This window comes from Trichoplusia ni, chromosome 28 (genome assembly GCF_003590095.1).
Source record: "Trichoplusia ni isolate ovarian cell line Hi5 chromosome 28, tn1, whole genome shotgun sequence".
In the NCBI taxonomy this organism is placed as follows: domain Eukaryota; kingdom Metazoa; phylum Arthropoda; class Insecta; order Lepidoptera; family Noctuidae; genus Trichoplusia; species Trichoplusia ni.
The window spans coordinates 403,586-421,049 of NC_039505.1; the positions used below are offsets into that span (position 1 = coordinate 403,586).

Sequence of the window (17,464 nt, forward strand, 5' to 3'; positions counted from 1 at the left end):
AGCACAACGTTAAATATTTATTATTAATTCACACATTGCAGAAGTGCTTCTGTATCATTATAGTTTAAGTTATGTAGCTATGTTACTAGCTTTTTTTTGCATTGGTATTGTTTTTTATCATAAATATACATTTGTTTGTTAATTTTATTGTATAAAGAGGCTGAACGTTTTTTAAATTGTCTACTGGCAAATTCTGTTTTAGTTTTTGGAACTTTTAATATGCGATGTTTATTTCTTTTCTTTAGGATTCTAGAATCATATGGTGTTTCTTTGTGCGTTTTGAGAATGACAAGTAGAATATACAACTTCCTAACTGTCAGCAGATTACATAAGTCATAGAGCTTGTCAGTGGAAAATATTCTTTTTTTAAAGTACATCACTTTAAGTATTGATCTTTGAGCGCGTTCTAGCTCTAGAAATCTAGATTTCGCTGCTCCACCCCATGCAGTTATGCAATACACTAAGATAGTGTTGCGACGATAGCTCAGCAGGTGGAGTAAATAATAAGAGTGGACTGTATAACATGTGAATACGTATAATGATTTTATAGAACAACAATTGAGTACGATTAAACAGTAAGAATTAAGGTTTAGGCATAAGAACTAAAGAACGCGTGCGCGCGGCCGGTGCGCATAAGCAAGCTTTTACCTCTGGACTCGGCGCATTCGCGGCGAGCCGTTGCACCACGACGTCACAGTCGCCCCCACTTGCCGTGGACGCGGTTGAAGCGAGTGGGACGACTCAACATACTCCCCCCGTTGAAGTGTCTTCAACAGCAGTGGCGACGGGTAACGGGCAAATTGTGTTGAACGCACGCCGAATGACACCCTTACGTGTGCGGATGTCGGCGACTCGCGCAATGCCGTCTCTACCAGGAAGCACCTTAACGATCCGTCCTAAAGCCATAACAGAGGAGGTGAGCCTTTATCCTTAATGACGACAAGGGTTCCTTCTGTAAGTTCCCCTGACGATCGGAGCCATTTGGTTCGTTGTTGGAGCCACAAAATGTACTCATGTGAGAAGCGTGACCAGAAATGTTGCTTTAAACATTCGATGCGACGGAACCGCTGCAAGTTATTCACGTTAGCGTTCTGGACCTGTGGGTGAGGCAACAAGATGAGCGATCGTCCAATAAGGAAGTGGGCAGGCGTCAAGGGAATAAGGTTGGAAAGGTCATCGGAAAGTGGAGTTAAGGGCCTGGAATTTAAAATAGCTTCTACTTGAATTAAACATGTTGCCATCTCTTCAAACGTTAAATTCGTTAAGCCAAGGATGCGTCTAAGATGGTGTTTCGTTGACTTAACCGCGGATTCCCACAAGCCACCAAAGTGTGGAGTGTAAGCGGGTATAAACGAGAAGTTGATACCAGGATCAATAACACTTAACCCTAAGTCTTGTGAGAGCAGGCTAGCCAGCTCGTTGAAAGCACCAACGAATGTCGTGCCATTGTCGGAGAAGATGTTGCGTGGCTTCCCCCTGCGAGCAATAAAGCGGTTCATGGCAGCCAGAAAAGCCTCCTTTGTTAAGTCGGATACAAGTTCAAGATGGACGGCTCTCGTGGCCAAACACACAAACACACATATAAAGCACTTGATAAGTCTGCATCCTCTACCCTTACGGTCAGCTATCATGATGGGCCCAGCGTAGTCAACACCGGAATCTAGAAATGGGAATTCTAAGTGCAGACGATGCTCAGGAAGGTTGCCCATGATAGGCTGTACGGTACTGGCCTTAATTTTGCAACACTTCACGCATTGATGAGTCACCCTTTTCGCTAAGGATTTCCCACCAATGGGATAATAATGGTGACGAATGGTTGTAAGAAGCAATTGAGGTCCAGGATGTAAAAGTCGTAGGTGATACATGTCAAATAACAATTTACAGATAATATGTTTACTTGCTATGAGAATAGGGTGTTTAATATTAAAATCATAAAAAGAATTGCTTAACCTGCCTCCAACACAAATTAAATTAGAAGATTTATCAAAGAATGGAGAAAGTGACAACAATTTGTTTTTTACTGGTAAGTCTTTCCCTGCTGAAAGAAGTTCGTACTCTTCAGGAAACGACTCCTGTTGGCAAAATCTTAATATGATATGTAATGCACTATTCAATTCTTTAGATGTAAGTGGACCAGGACAAACTGTTTGTTTTTTAATTTTAAAATAAATAAATTTAAGTAAGTATGCTGTAAAACGCTGTATTTTATTAAAATCTGAACATGTTGTAAATTTTTTGTGACGGAACGTAACGCCAAGTTCTACCCTCCGCAGTTTCCTGAATTTCAGAGACACGATGGCGAACGAAGGTCTTAAGTTGCGTAGATGAGGCAGACAACCAACCCAAGACTATGGTGGAATCACACCAGAAATAGACGTCGTCAATATGTAGTGTAAGTGACTGACGTACCTTCATGTATAATCTCGAACCCAACAACGCAGCACAGAGTTCGAGTCGGGGGATGGTCGTTGATTTGACCGGCGCTACCTTGCTTTTAGCAGTAAGAAGGTGTACATGAACCTCACCACTAAGCGATACGCTGCGGACATACAAACAAGCACCATACGCCCTTTCAGATGCGTCGGTGAACACATGCAACTGCACAGACGATGATAGTTTACACGTGATCCACCGAGGTATCCTGAAATCATTTAAAAAAGGTAAGCTATTTTGAAAGCTGTCCCATGAATGCTGAATATGTTCGGGAACAGGCTCATCCCAGGAACACCTTGCAAGCCACAGTTGCTGCATGATGATCTTGGCTTCCACTATGCAGGGAACAACTAAGCCAATGGGATCAAAAATCTGAGCAATGACAGACAAAATTTTACGTTTTGTGGCAATGTTACTGGAAGTTGCATTTGACACAGAAAAAGAAAAGATATCTGATGAGCACCTCCAGTTCAGTCCTAATGTTTTAGACGTCTCACTATCACTGAGATCGACGAAATCACTATTACTAATATGATCTTGGCAAAGACCTTTTAGCACTTCAGATGAATTAGACCGCCACTTGCGCAGATTGTACTTAGCAGTCTGAAGAGCTGCGATGACTTTATGACACTTTTCCAACACCTCCACAACAGATGACCCGCCTGAAAGGTAGTCATCAACATAATAATCATGCGCTATTGTAAACTGCGTTGACAAATCGCTGCATTCTTCAGCTAGTCGTAATAAGCATCTAGTTGCCAGGAAAGGCGCCGATGCGGTGCCATAGGTCACCGTATTTAAGGAATATGTTTTTAACAGATGAGAAGGCTCCGCCCTCCAAAGAATCAATTGTAAAGGCCGAAATACGTCATCGAGCCTTGTCTGCCTGTACATCTTCTCGATGTCTGCACATACAACAATCTGATGTTGTCGAAATCTGAGTAAGATTGTTAATAAATCGTCTTGTAACTGAGCACCTACCATCTGAATTTGGTTAAAAGATTTGCCTGATGATGTGGTCGCTGATGCATCGAAGACGACTCTGAGCTTGGTGGTAGAACTCGATTCCTTTAAAACACCGTGATGAGGCAGATAATTAGAAAACGATGAGTTAGACGGATTATATTCAGACATGTGTCCTAAGTTAATGTATTCATTCATAAAATTAACGTATAACTGCTTAAGACTAGAATCTCTAGCTAACCGGCGTTCAAGAGACAAGAAGCGGCGCTTAGCCATGTTGAAGGAATCACCCAAAACGTCAGGGGATTCCTTAAGTGGAATGCTAACTACGAAGCGTCCATCCGCGTCACGGTAAGTGGACTTCAAAAATAATTCCTCACAAGAACGCTCTTCACGCGTGAGTGTATGTTTTGATGAAACTGAGTCTAGCTTCCAAAAACGGTCTAAGTCTGCCTGTAAATTATCAGCCAGCAAACATAAATGGGAGGACGAATTTGATTGCTTGATGACTCCTGATAACAGCCAACCCAACTTGGACTCAAATAAAGTAGGCATGGATTTACCTAACTCTATACGATTAGTACCCAAAACGTTCCAAAAGACTTCAGCACCCACAAGAATATCTATCGGAGATGGAACGTAAAACTGAGGGTCAGCCAGAACTATATTGGTCGGTATACCTATATTGTGCACATCAATATATGTATTTGGTACAGACGATGAAATTTTGGACATGACGTAGCAATTAATATCGATTTCATAGTCACCATTGATCGACTTTAATGAAATTGAACAACCTTGTGTACAACAAGAGGATTGATCATTAATGCCTCTTACCTTAGACTCGACTGTATAGGTGAAAATATTAAGTTTACAAGCCAACTCCTGTGATATAAGGTTAGTCGTACTCCCGTTATCCAGCAGGATTCGCGCGGTGTAAGCGTTGCCTTCGGCATCCGACACATTCACCAGCGCTGTGGAGAGCAAGACAACTCGAGATGTAGAAAGGTGATTGACAGAAGTTAAGGTACCAGTGGTTTGGTTAGGAACAACGGTATCGCGATCAAAGTGCAACAATGTATTGTGCTTCTCACGGCAATACTTGCAGTGACCCATCTTACATTTATAAATATTATGACCTGGTCGAAGACAATTTAAGCATACATTGGAAGTTTGAGCTTTACTGATACGTGATTGTACAGGCAAGCTTTTGAATTTATCGCATTGAAAAATGAAGTGATCTTTTTGACACATTGGACATGATAAAGGACTGCGAGAAGTTTCAATTGAGCCCGTAGAATGTTTATATTGTTTAATATTGTTGACATGTACACCTTCGCCTTTAGTAAACAATGACTTGGATTCCTCAAGCGTTTCTAATAAATCAGCCCTGTTACGAATGAATTCAATAAATACAGCCAATGTTGGAGGTTCTGACAATGAGTTCCTATGCTCCTCCCACTCTCGGTTTGTCACCTGGTCAAGTTTACACGTCATTATATAAATGATCAGTGTGTCCCAGTACTCAACAGGTTGACCCAATGTAGATAACGCTCTTAAATTTTTATTTGTGGTGTCAACAATATGTCTTAATGACTTACTTGATTCCTTGCTGATGGACTGCACATTAAAAAGTGATTGAACGTGGTTGTTAACTAACAACCTTTTATTATCATACCTATCACAGAGCAACCTCCAGGCAGCGTCGTAGTTATTAGACCTAAAGTCAAGATTGTCAATAATTAAGGAAGCACTACCCTTTAAGGAGGCACGAAGATAATGTAATTTATTTATGTTATCTATGCTGTCGTTATTGTGTATTATAGAAATGAAAGTGTCTCTAAACTCCAACCAGTCATGACAGCCGCCGGAAAACTTGGGAAGATCAATTTTAGGTAAACGGATAGAATTATGTTTGTGTGTGCGCTTAGAACAAGAAACATCAACCTCGGCTATGGAGTTCCCTGAAGCTTGCTTGCGAGCATTGCTGATCAGCTGACGTGCTGCAGCCACCAAGCTGTAGTACTGCTTTTCGAACTCCTCACGCTCCGCATATTGCTCGCTAGGGTCGTCCACCATCTCTTCCATGTCGGTCTGTAACACGTCGTATTTATCATATAGATTTTCGATAGTATTAAGTCTATACTCAACCTCAACAATCTGAACTTCGCTCAACTGTTCACATGACTTAGCAATGTTTAAGTATGAAGAGAATTGCGTAAGCTTTGCTTTAATTGAAGCACGTTTCTTAATAAGGCTTTTAATGTCAGACATTTTAAGAGAAGGCGATAGATCTTTGTAATAAAGCACTAAGGAAATATATAAACTAACAGCAAGTTAAACCCTTCTAATAAAATAATAGCAACGAGTTGCAAGATAAAATGCACGAGCAAGATTGTAGCAGAATATGTATTACTATTTAAAAATGCAAGGCGTTTGTGCACTGATAATCGCTGCGTAATGTTAACGTTACAAAATAATACTTATTCGATTTTGGCTGAAATATAAAGCGACACTGCAATGGATATGATTAACTTATAGTGAAATGAATGAATGAAGAGATGAAACAGTTGAAATAAATGGTAAAATGGGATGAAATAATGTTGAGATGACTTGCAAAAATGTAACACTGTTCTTTAATTATAATGAGGTAAAAAATGAATGTAATGTGGGATATGGATGATAATGAATGTAATTATGATGACGGACAGATGATGAGATGATTAAATAAGGAATTGGAACGAGCTCACTGTTTTCCGGTGCAAACCACTGGTGATGACTGCGCCGAGGAGTATTCTTGTCAGATATCTAAATGCACGACGACAATCTGAAGACGTGTATTTGCTGTCCGTTATGATGACGAATAATTAGTAGCCCAAATTCCGTTTCTTCTTGTGTCAGTTGGGTGACGTCAGCTAAGACAGCCGAGAAGTCTCAAGCCGTGCCGATATATCACGACGTAACAATGTTCACAGCGAAGAAACTTGATAATAATCACTGAGTCACTCGATGACGTAGTCGATGTTCACCAAAGTCCTTTGTCTTCTTTGTCCAGTTCAAATTTTCTTGGGAGAAGGACCATATGTTGCGACGATAGCTCAGCAGGTGGAGTAAATAATAAGAGTGGACTGTATAACATGTGAATACGTATAATGATTTTATAGAACAACAATTGAGTACGATTAAACAGTAAGAATTAAGGTTTAGGCATAAGAACTAAAGAACGCGTGCGCGCGGCCGGTGCGCATAAGCAAGCTTTTACCTCTGGACTCGGCGCATTCGCGGCGAGCCGTTGCACCACGACGTCACAGTCGCCCCCACTTGCCGTGGACGCGGTTGAAGCGAGTGGGACGACTCAACAGATAGATTGGACCAAGGACACATAAATTTCGTTTATAAGATTTCTTTGTATCTTATTATTTTTGTTAACGTTTATGCTTTTTGGTATGATATATCTCAGCTCCTTGAATACCCATATAAGTTTTCTTACTCTACTCATCACTTGCTCCAATTGAGGATACCAAGAAAGACGCTGGTCAATAATCACTCCCAGATATTTTGCTTAAGCAACCTGTTGGATAGTAATTGGAGCATGTTCTATGTGTAGAGATGTCGCATTTGTGAATTCTTAAGTTAAATTCTTTCTCTGGTAGGAGTTGATTATATATATTAAAACAAATGTAATTGGTTTTGTTAGTATTCAGGGTGAGCAGATTTTCTTTTAGCCAAGCTGCAACTAGTGCAAGCCCTGCTTCCGCACTATTTTTAACGTCATCCCATGTTTTCCCTGTGAAGACGACAACTGTATCATCGGCGTACGAAAATACTTTGGCATTGTTAATCTTCATATTGCACAGATTGTTAATATAGATTAAGAAAAGAGTAAGTCCTAGTACGCTTCCTTGTGGTACGCCGTATGATACATCCGCATCCCCCCCAACAAATTGCGCAAGTCTAACTTTTTGTGTTCTACCAGAGAGATAATCACTGAAAAGTGCCAGTGGTAATCCACGAACTCCGATGGATTCAAGCTTGTGCAGAAGAATGGGAATAGAGACGGTGTCTTTTACGGCTTTTTTTAGATCTAGGAAGGCTGCTAAACATTTGTTTCCTTTATCAAGATGTTCTATTACTAGAGAACTTAGTGCCAGAACAGCATCTTCCGTAGACTTTTTTTGCCTAAACCCAAATTGCAAAGGTGACAGAATATCAAACTTATTTAGATACTGCAAGATGCGAGAATTAATCAATTTTCCTATAATTTTTGAAATCGCTGTCAGAACAGAAATAGGTCGAATATTGTTGACATTGTCTCTATCACCACCCTTATGCACAGGTGTAATTATGGATTTTTTTCAAGGGGGCTGGGAAGGCACCTTTTTGGAAGCACAGATTGGCAAGGTGTGTGATAATTGGTACAACTTCATTTCTTGCTAGCTTCAGGAAACAAGTGGGGATGTTGTCCCATCCAGGGGCACTATCTGATCGTAGATTCATAAGCGTACTACATACTTCGGATTCATCAGTTTCCAGAAGTGCCATTGAGCTCGTGAGAGATGGCGATTTGCTTAGGGACTTGCTAAGAAAGTTAGTACCAGATACCATGTTCTGCGCCAGTTCCCTATATTTGCCTATATTTGCGAAGTATTTATTTACGAAATTAGCTGATTCTATGGGAGATGATTTAACTTGTAGCAGTTCTAGGTTCGTGAATTGTTAGTGTAAGTGATATTTTTAAGTGTTTTCCAAAGCAGTTTATTATTTTTGATAGCATTTGTGATCTGTACCCCTAGCACGAACATCTTGCGAAAAAGTATTCGTATCGTTAACGTGAGCGTTTTGTATGGAAACATAAACAGCGTCTCTAGTGTGCGTAATATGAACTAAATTTGTGAGCACGAACATAAGTCAAGTAAGTTTCGTATCGTATTCGTAACGTAACTATCGTAACCTTGAGTCGTTTGTATGGAGATAGGAAGCACGAAGGTATAAATTGACGTATCGTATCGTGATTGTCGAAGGCTGGCTTGCGAGTTTTACGAAAGTTTATTCACTTTAAATTTGACAGTGACAAAACTTTCGTCAGAGTTTCTTGGAAGATTTAAATAGTAATTAAGTGATTGTGTGACCGAATTTTGCTGAAAAATGCTTAGATTAACAAGAAGCACCCATCGACGTAGCACGTTGTACCATTATCTTGCGGCGCGATTGATTGTTGAAAGTGGAAATGTACGAAGAGAAACTAGGTGAGTCATCTACTACAATACTTTATGTAGATAAATAGAAAATAAGTTGGTTTATTAATCTACTATTGTAATTTCAGAGAAATTTCGAGGATAGCTCTCCTCAGAAAAAATATAGCCAATATTAACGTGCAATATCTAAGCGATACAGAATTTAGAAATAGATTTCGTCTCAGTAAGGAAGCATTTTTGCATTTATGTCGCGAATTAAGGGTCAAATCTAGTCTAAGACCAAGTAAAAGGATCAGCCTGGAACATAAAGTAAGTGTAGTAAATACTTGAATTTACCCAAAATTTTAACCAATAGGTACATTTTTATGGGCGCTCTACATATTTAATGGATATAATATTTTTTAAACACATATTCATTTATTATTTGTATTTCTAGGTACTGTGTGCTTTATCATTTTATGCTACAGGCTCCTACCAAAGAATAGTAGGAATGGCTAAATGTTTAGGGCAAACCACAGTTAGTAAATATGTGAGACAGGTTACTGACGCCCTTGTAACCCCCTCAATATTAAATTACTTTATAAAATTTCCTGCGACCCTAGAGCAGCGTAATATTATAAAAAACAAGTAAGTAGTAATCAAATTATAATAACTAAGTTTGCACAAATTGAGTGGACTGTATTGAATAGCGAAATTAAATAATAGATTAAATTACAAAAAATCCTTTATTTACAGATTTTATACAAAATTTGGCATCCCTGGAGTAATAGGATGCATAGATGGGTCTCATTTTCATATATTCACTCCAAAAAGAGACATTGAGCATTTATTTTATTGCAGAAAGCATTTCTACTCACTGAATGTGCAAATGGTGAGATATTAAATTTTAATATACCTCACTCAGCACCGATGGCCTAACATTAATTAATTACAATAATTATGTTGTACAGTTGCATCTTCATCCACATTTTTACATTTCAGATATGTGACAGTGAATGCCGAATTATTAGTGTTAATGCAAAATATGGAGGTGCTACCCACGACGCATTTATTTGGGAAAATAGTCAAGCCAATAGATATATCCAGGACATAAATAAAAATAATGAACAAGTTTGGTTTTTAGGTAGGTAAAAAATAAAAATGTATTAACCAATTAGAAAAAGATATGTTGCAAAATACTTAGGGCAGCAGGCAAGTTCCAGTAATTAAAATTTATAGATTTTTAATAACTTATTCTTTAAATAAAAAAAATTCCAGGTGATTCTGGATATCCACAGAGGCCTTGGATGATGACACCAATCCCAGATGCTGCTGAAGGTACGCCAGAGGCAAAATATAATACCATCCATGGGAAAGCCAGAGTTGTAATAGAAAATACATTTGGTAGACTTAAAAATAGGTGGAGATGCCTTTGTAAGGACCGGACATTACACTACACCCCCGAAAGATGTGCAACTATAATTATGGCATGTAGCGTTCTACACAACTTAGCGATAGATTTTATGGTGCCCGATCCTGAAGAAGATGTCATAGATTCTTTAGAATTAGGAATATCAGCAGTTTCTTCAGAAGAACCTCTTCGCGATCATGGTTCTAGAGATGATTTGATTCGCGGTAGAACACTAAGACAAATATTAGTGGATAGAATCAATAGACTACACATTGTTAATAATTAATTTAATGTTCCATTTTTTTTCTAGGTTTTGTGTTACCATGTGTCATAAGAGAATAATTGTATGAGAACTCTGTCTGTATTTTTTTTCTTTATTTGTAATTTTAAACTCATTGCACAGAGTGTTAAGTCTTAGCTAATTGTTTTTTATTTGTATTTTCGTGTTGTTACTTTTAAGCTCTATATTGTATTTTATAGAACGGTGTCGTCGCTAAGAGACTGTACATGTGCTGTTATTTTAATTTGAATTTTTGACGGTCATAAAGAGCTGTTTTGCAGCCAAGTTTTAGTAAATGGTTTTTGAATGTAGAAATGGTTTTTCTTTTGTGATAAATTAAAATTTCCAGATACTATTCCACTATTTAATAAAAAGTATTTCTCTATGAAATATAATTAAAAGATCTTAAAATAATATATTGTCTAAGTTATTTATTAAGCTAATCTTTATCTACATACACAAATAAAACTTAATAACAATAAACAAACAAAACAATAAGCCTAACCAAATAACTTACTATTAGTTGCATATTTGGCGAAACAAATAATGTCCGATTTTATACACTTTTATTCGCCAAATATGCATCCAATACCTTCAAAGCTTCTTTAAAAAAATCCAGCCATTTAGCTTGCAACTGCAGCTCTACATCACGCTGTCTAATCCTCTCTCTTTCTAATTCTTCCGCAACTCGATCACGCTCTCTTTCATACTGCCTTGCGGACCCCTCACACTCCTTAAATACTTTTAAAATTTCATCGTCGGCTTTCTTCTTTTTCTTCGGCGGCTTCCAATGTGTGTCCATTGAAGCTATTGAAGGTGGTAGTGGATGCGCGGGAGGTGGAGGTGGAGCGATTGAGCGTTGGCTACTTGTTCCCGGAGTATTCCAAGCATCTGGCAAAATGATGGGCATTTAGGTAGTTATCTCGACTTAATGTGTTAGTTTTTAGTTTTAATGATTGAATTATAATTCATTTAGTACTAGTTATTTCAAACACAAAAGGTAATCTAAAGTATTTAAATTAAAAATATACCAACCGTCAGCAACGGGTGTTAGTTTTATAGGTATGTCATCAACAATAACTTCACTTGTTTTTGTGTTTGTTTCTTGTAGATGAGTACCTGACAAGCTCTCTTCCTCCTCAACATCAACCTAATTTTCATAAAAAAAATACATTAGGGAACACACATCATATGTTTCAAAGCAGTGCTAACTACTACTTATGTTTATTTTTTTATCAAAAGTCTGCTCTTGAGGATAATCAATAATGCAGATAACATCAAACTTCAAGAGACTAACAAGCATCATAATTCAAATATATAATGTGGTAAAAACAAAAGCATGAGATTAAGTCATGCACCACTGCAAAAGAATTTTAAGTGTAACTATACTAACAAAAAAGAGCTTAAGTGGTGACCCTTTTTTGTTATTCTGGGGATTTATAAAGAGGTAGGTCCTTCTCATAGAGAAAACTTTTGACCACATTCAGTCCCGTTTAAGAATATCATATTCACATAATTCTTCAATGGTTACCAAGCTTATTGTATTTCTATGAAAATATACTATATGTCCAGTCATGAGCAATATGATGAGTACACAATCCAAAAGTTGAACACTTGACTTATATCAGTCTGAGGTAAAAACTATAATTTTAGTAACTATTTAAATAAACATAATTATCTTTGCTTATGACTGTATAATTATGTGCATCAAAAATTGAAAATAACTCATTTTAAATGTTACAAAGAAAAATTCTTAATCACACCTGTATGAAGCCAGCTTCTTGTATGGGCATTCCAGTAGCAGCCTGCACCCCAATTATATTCATAACCCTGGTTTCTAAGTCGGTTAATGTTAATTGAAGCGCAGGCCCACCACCTGTACCATGAGCTGACCTATTTATTTTGGCCCACTTTCGTTTCACGTTGTTTTTGAAATCACTCCAAACCTTAATATGAATAAAAAACACCACACCAATAATAGAGAAGGATGCCCAACGCCAACATAAAATGCATGCAATGAATTTCTACTTGTGAGATGAAACTATAACCATGGATAAAGATTTGAGACATACCTTTCGCCACTTTTCCTCTGTTCTAGAGTCGCCTGTGCCATCACTATTGAGCATATCCGAAAGCTCCTTCCATTTTAGCTGTACATAGTGTCTACCACGAGGGCCTCCGCTGGGTTTAGACAAGTCTCCATGCCTATAATAATTTAAATAATTTTAGAATTAAACGACTGTCTCCCATTCTATCTGGTATACACTTAATTTTAGACCTACATAAATATCATAAATTAAATACATACCCCATGGAAGTTTATTTCAATTTGATTCAAATTTGTTAAAGAACTATCAATTTAGCTTACCATTTTTTATGACCCAATTGTATAAATACACTACCTTTTGATTCATAATAATATGTATATTTAAATTTTCCATTAAAATATCATTTATCAACTGGTATGTTTACAATAACATATTAAATGAAATTTACTTACTTTTCCATGAATTCCACCATAATTGTGTATTGTGGGTGGCTGGTTCTCATTTTCTAAACTTCAGTGGTTTTGTAACTGCGATTGTAAACCCCGTTAACACTTTTAGATGTAAAGTAATACGAGTTCTTCACTTCACTTCAAAACAAAGTTGTCCTTGAATGAGCTTCGCGGCACAAAATGTCGTGTCGTTCGTTTAGGAACACAGTTTCAAAATAAACAAAGTTTCAGTATTATATTAATTAAATACACCATTTATTTTAAATTAATATTAACTTTTATTAATGGTTCGTTGTAAAGCATTAATATTTAAATGGTTTTAAAGTTTTAAAGGCAGTGAAATCACTACGAACAAAATACGTTATAGTTTTTGAACGAAACGTTCAATCAATTTTACGATCCTTCGTTCAATGTTGTCCCTCCTTACTTACGTTAGTATGACGTCACTATCGAAATCGTATCGAGGTCTCGATACGATTACGATAGTGCTTCGTGCTTCCTACTTTAGTTGTATTCCGTTATCGTATCGTCAACTCGATACGTTAACGATACGAAACTTACAAATGTTCGTGCTAGGGGTACTGATCATGTGCGACTCGCGGATCCATCGTTCAATATACCGGCTAAAATTGACATATTAATAGGTGCAGATATGTTTTGGTCAATAATAGACGAAAATAAAATGATTAAACTTGAAGCCGGACCATGCCTACAAGGTACTAGTTTTGGTTGGATTATATCCGGTCCAATCAATAATAAACGTTCACATAATTTAAAAAATATGAATGTAGTTCAATGCAATTTTACTCAAACTGACACTTTAGATGCTCAAATACGTAAGTTTTGGGAAATTGAGGAAGTTAATGTTTCGCGTGTGTTATCAAAGGAGGAAAGTTTATGCGAGAATTTGTTTATTGAGACAACAACCCGTGATAGCGACGGTCGATTTCACGTTCGAATGCCGCTTAAGTGTTCTCCCAACGTTTTGGGAGATTCTTATACTTCGGCAGAGAAACGGTTTCACGCGCTAGAACGAAAGTTAGAACGTTTACCTCAATATAAAGCAATGTACTGCGACGTTCTAGATGAATACGAAAAGTTAGGTCATATGACTTTGTCAGAAGCAGACATTAACAATTTACCCAAACCTTTGTATATTATGCCTCATCATGGTGTTTATCGTCAAAATAGCTTAACTACTAAATTGCGCGTCGTTTTTGACGCGAGTGCGGTCACCACGAGTAATAAATAATTGAATGACCTTCAGTACGTAGGCCCTGCGATTCAAAATGACATATTTTCAATATTGCTGCGCTTTAGACAATATCGTTACGTTGCCTGCGCAGATGTTGAGAAGATGTACAGACAGGTTCTCATTCAAGACGATCAACGTAATTTACAACTCATTCTATGGCGAACAAATACTAATAAGCCACTTCAAATTTATAGATTAAATACAGTCACATACAGTACTACGTCGGCGCCTTACCTGAGTATTCAGTGCTTGAAGCATCTGGCTCAAGAATGCGACGATGACGTCATCGCGCGCGTCATCAGTGACGACTTCTACGTGGACGATTTGATAACGGGTCATGACGAGTTAAATACCTTATTAGACATTTGTAATAAAACATCGAAAATGTTACAAAGCGGTTGTTTTCCCTTACGAAAGTGGACGTTTAATCATGACGTGGCACCGGAAGCTTGTCGAGACTTGAGCATTGCCAATCTAAAACATTGGGTATAGGATGGTCTAATAAAACTGATGAGCTGTATTTTACTTCTAACTTAGAATCACACAACAACAATGTTGTCGTTACAAAGCGTTTAATCATGTCTGTCATCTCACAAATAGGTATATGATCCTCTTGGTTTAGTAGCACCGGCGATTACTACTTCGAAAATAATATTGCAACAGCTATGGCTCAGTAAATTAGATTGGGACGACGAGGTTTCTAGAAACATCTCTAATGAATGGCAACAATTTATGAATAGCGTTAAGTACTTACCTGAGATAAAGGTTTCTCGTTGTACTATAATACACGCGCAGCATAAGGAGCTTCATATATTTACCGATGCGTCGCAGGTCGCGTACGGCGCGTGTGCATACATACGTTCTTATAACAATAACGAGATAGCCGTTCGGTTGTTGTGTGCCAAAAGGGTGGCACCTCTTAAAACTATTAGTATACCACGCCTTGAACTATGTGGTGCGTTGGTTAGAGCGCAGTTATATAACAAAATCATAAATTCTCTTCGTTTAACATTTGAAAAAATATATTTCTGGACCGATTCCACAATCGTTCAAGGCTGGCTTAGAATGGCTCTACATCAATTAAAAACCTTCGTACAAAACAGAGTTGTAGAAATTAATGAATTAACTAACAATACTATTTGGCGACATGTCATGAGTAAAGATAACCCGGCTGACTTGTTATCTAGAGGTGTTTATTTTGACCAATTAAAAGAAGACAATATACGTCTATGGTGGTACGGTCCGGGTTTTCTTTACGAACCAACTGACAGCTGGCTAATTAATAATAATCTCGAAGCTGATACGCCACTGCCAGAAGTAAAATCTATAACTATAAATTTATTAAGTACAGATTTAAAATTGAATGTTGTTGTTGACTTCAATAGATTTTCGTGCCTTGATCGTCTTCAGCGAACTGGCGCATACATATGTTACCGCGCTCCTAGGTGGACGTGTATTTTGCAAACTGTATCGGCAAGCGCGGCGTATGCCGACGCTAGTTATTTCTGCAAAATGAGCGAAAAATTAGTAGCAAATGAGCTACTAGCGTTTCTACAACAGAAGCTGGATGTCATGGACGAGGTGTCTGCTATCCAGATCTGTTCATCGAATTTCAGCGAGGATGACATCGCTGCGTCTAAGCTGCTTGTGTTCAAGTTGCTGAACAAGAGCGACCAGATGGTGTCCCGTAGGCGTGACGGGACAAAGAAGAGTCTGCAAGATGTAATCACGCTGCTGAAGGAGACCGATCCCGACGATGTGCCGACGTTTGTGGCAAAGGACTTAAACAAGTTACCTCCTGTCACCTTCGACCACGTCGACGTAACGTGCCTTTTGAAGGACATCGTCTCCCTAAAGGCAAGTCTTGCAGATGTGCACAGGAAGCTGGAGGCATCCCAGAAAGATGTCACAGATTTGCGCAAGGAAGTCGTTGAATTGCGCACTTCTGTGAATAAAACTGGGTCACCGGCGCGTGTAAGCAACGTAAACACGCGTCGAGGTGCATGCCTACTCGACACATCGGCTACGAGCTTCGCGTCAGCAGTTTTATCTTCGTCGTCGCCGTCAGCCGAGTCAGCAAAGGGCGCTGACCGCATGCCCCAGCCCCCGGCCCCCGCAATCATGCCTCATCCACGTAGCGCCACGCAAACTGCACGACCAAATAAACAGCTGGGCAGCGTTTGCGCCTCCGCTGTTCCCCTACGCACTCTGGTCCCACAACCGAGGAACCGGGCGGACGAAGACGGTTTCGTAACGGTGCTGAAGAGGAAGCACCGGAAACGAACTAATCAGAACTGCTGCGGCAAGGCTCCTGTTGAGCCCCAAACAAGGGTGCGAGCTGCGCAGCCGAATACTCCGGTGTACATATCTCGCCTACACTACAGCATCCGGGCGGAGGACATCGCCGACTACGTGCGCTAAAAAGTGCAGTACGCGCCGAGAGTGCAGCTGCTGGAGTCGCGCCGGAACGTCAATTTCAAGGCGTTCGTGGTGCGCGTCCCTAACTGCTTCCTGCACCTCGTCATGGACGATAACTTTTGGCCGCAAGGAGTGGTTTTCCGTCGCTTCCGCGGACAAATCCCGACCGAACGCACAAACACCTAGTGCTAGGAAGTGTTACTAATATAGTTTTAAGATTTTTATTTACTAACCAATACTGTATACTTTATATATATGTTAGTCTGTAAGGTATATATCTATGGGCCATGTTGCCTGAAAATAAATAAATTTATTATTATTATTATATGTCTTACGTTTTATACATAACGCGCGCACCTCGTGCAGCAGGCACCCACGCAAAACCGGTTCGTTAACAGCCGGTGAGATTAGCGACTCATTACAAATGTTAGTACGTCTAGTTCAACAACAATCGTTTTATGATGAATATCGTAACCTTATAAGAAGCTTACCTGTTAAGGAAAAGCGTGGTAAACGTTTTAATAAAATAGCAGGCTTAAATATATTTTTAGACACAAATAAAATAATTCGGGTAGGTGGCAGATTACACAATTCTCAATTCAATTATGAGAAAAGGCACCCCATCGTGTTATGCCATAAACATCGGTTCACATACCTTTTGTGTTTATACGAACACAAAAGGTTGCTCCATGCTGGACCACAACTCCTGGTGTCCACTATGCGTGACAGCTGGTGGGTGCTTGGAGCTCGGAATTTAGCTAAACAAATAGTACATCAATGCATTACGTGCAAGCGTATTAAGGGGAAGACATTAACTCCACTTATGGGCAACTTGCCGTCAGAACGGTTAGTCCCTACTTATCCTTTCATGAAATCCGGCGCGGATTACGCCGGACCTATATATATTTTAAATAGGAAGGGCAGAGGTTCACGGTTAATCAAGGCATACATTTATCTATTTGTATGCTTTACTACCCGCGCCGTGCATTTGGAGTTGGTCAGTTCATTGTCTTCACAAGATTATATATTGGCA

The 17,464-nt window shown here is 38.8% G+C and overlaps 4 protein-coding genes across 5 annotated transcripts; 2 read left to right on the plus strand and 2 right to left on the minus strand.

The window, feature by feature from the left end:
* Positions 1–515: 515 nt before the first annotated feature.
* Positions 516–6,762, minus strand: LOC113506050. Of its 2 annotated transcripts, none has more exons than XM_026888908.1 (2): positions 5,344–6,762; positions 516–896 (listed from the first exon to the last, which is right to left on the minus strand). In XM_026888908.1, the coding sequence occupies exons 1-2, from the start codon at positions 5,668–5,670 to the stop codon at positions 645–647; spliced, it is 579 nt and encodes a 192-aa protein (XP_026744709.1). In that variant the 5' UTR covers positions 5,671–6,762; the 3' UTR covers positions 516–644. The 2 variants fall into 2 exon arrangements, with proteins under 2 accessions (XP_026744709.1, XP_026744710.1); XM_026888909.1 differs by having other exon boundaries at positions 516–1,097.
* Positions 6,763–8,700: 1,938 nt separating this feature from the next.
* Positions 8,701–10,395, plus strand: LOC113506110 (putative nuclease HARBI1). Its single transcript, XM_026888963.1, has 5 exons — positions 8,701–8,900; positions 9,028–9,218; positions 9,327–9,462; positions 9,573–9,714; positions 9,849–10,395. Exons 2-5 carry the CDS (start codon positions 9,082–9,084, stop codon positions 10,265–10,267), a joined length of 834 nt encoding a protein of 277 aa, XP_026744764.1. The 5' UTR covers positions 8,701–8,900; positions 9,028–9,081; the 3' UTR covers positions 10,268–10,395.
* Positions 10,396–10,765: 370 nt separating this feature from the next.
* LOC113506111 lies at positions 10,766–12,937 on the minus strand. Its single transcript, XM_026888964.1, has 4 exons — positions 12,762–12,937; positions 12,334–12,466; positions 11,297–11,411; positions 10,766–11,152 (listed from the first exon to the last, which is right to left on the minus strand). The coding sequence occupies exons 1-4, from the start codon at positions 12,809–12,811 to the stop codon at positions 10,818–10,820; spliced, it is 633 nt and encodes a 210-aa protein (XP_026744765.1). The 5' UTR covers positions 12,812–12,937; the 3' UTR covers positions 10,766–10,817.
* Positions 12,938–15,525: 2,588 nt separating this feature from the next.
* LOC113505991 lies at positions 15,526–16,434 on the plus strand. The gene has a single exon (XM_026888857.1). The coding sequence runs from the start codon at positions 15,526–15,528 to the stop codon at positions 16,432–16,434; it is 909 nt and encodes a 302-aa protein (XP_026744658.1).
* Positions 16,435–17,464: the final 1,030 nt, after the last annotated feature.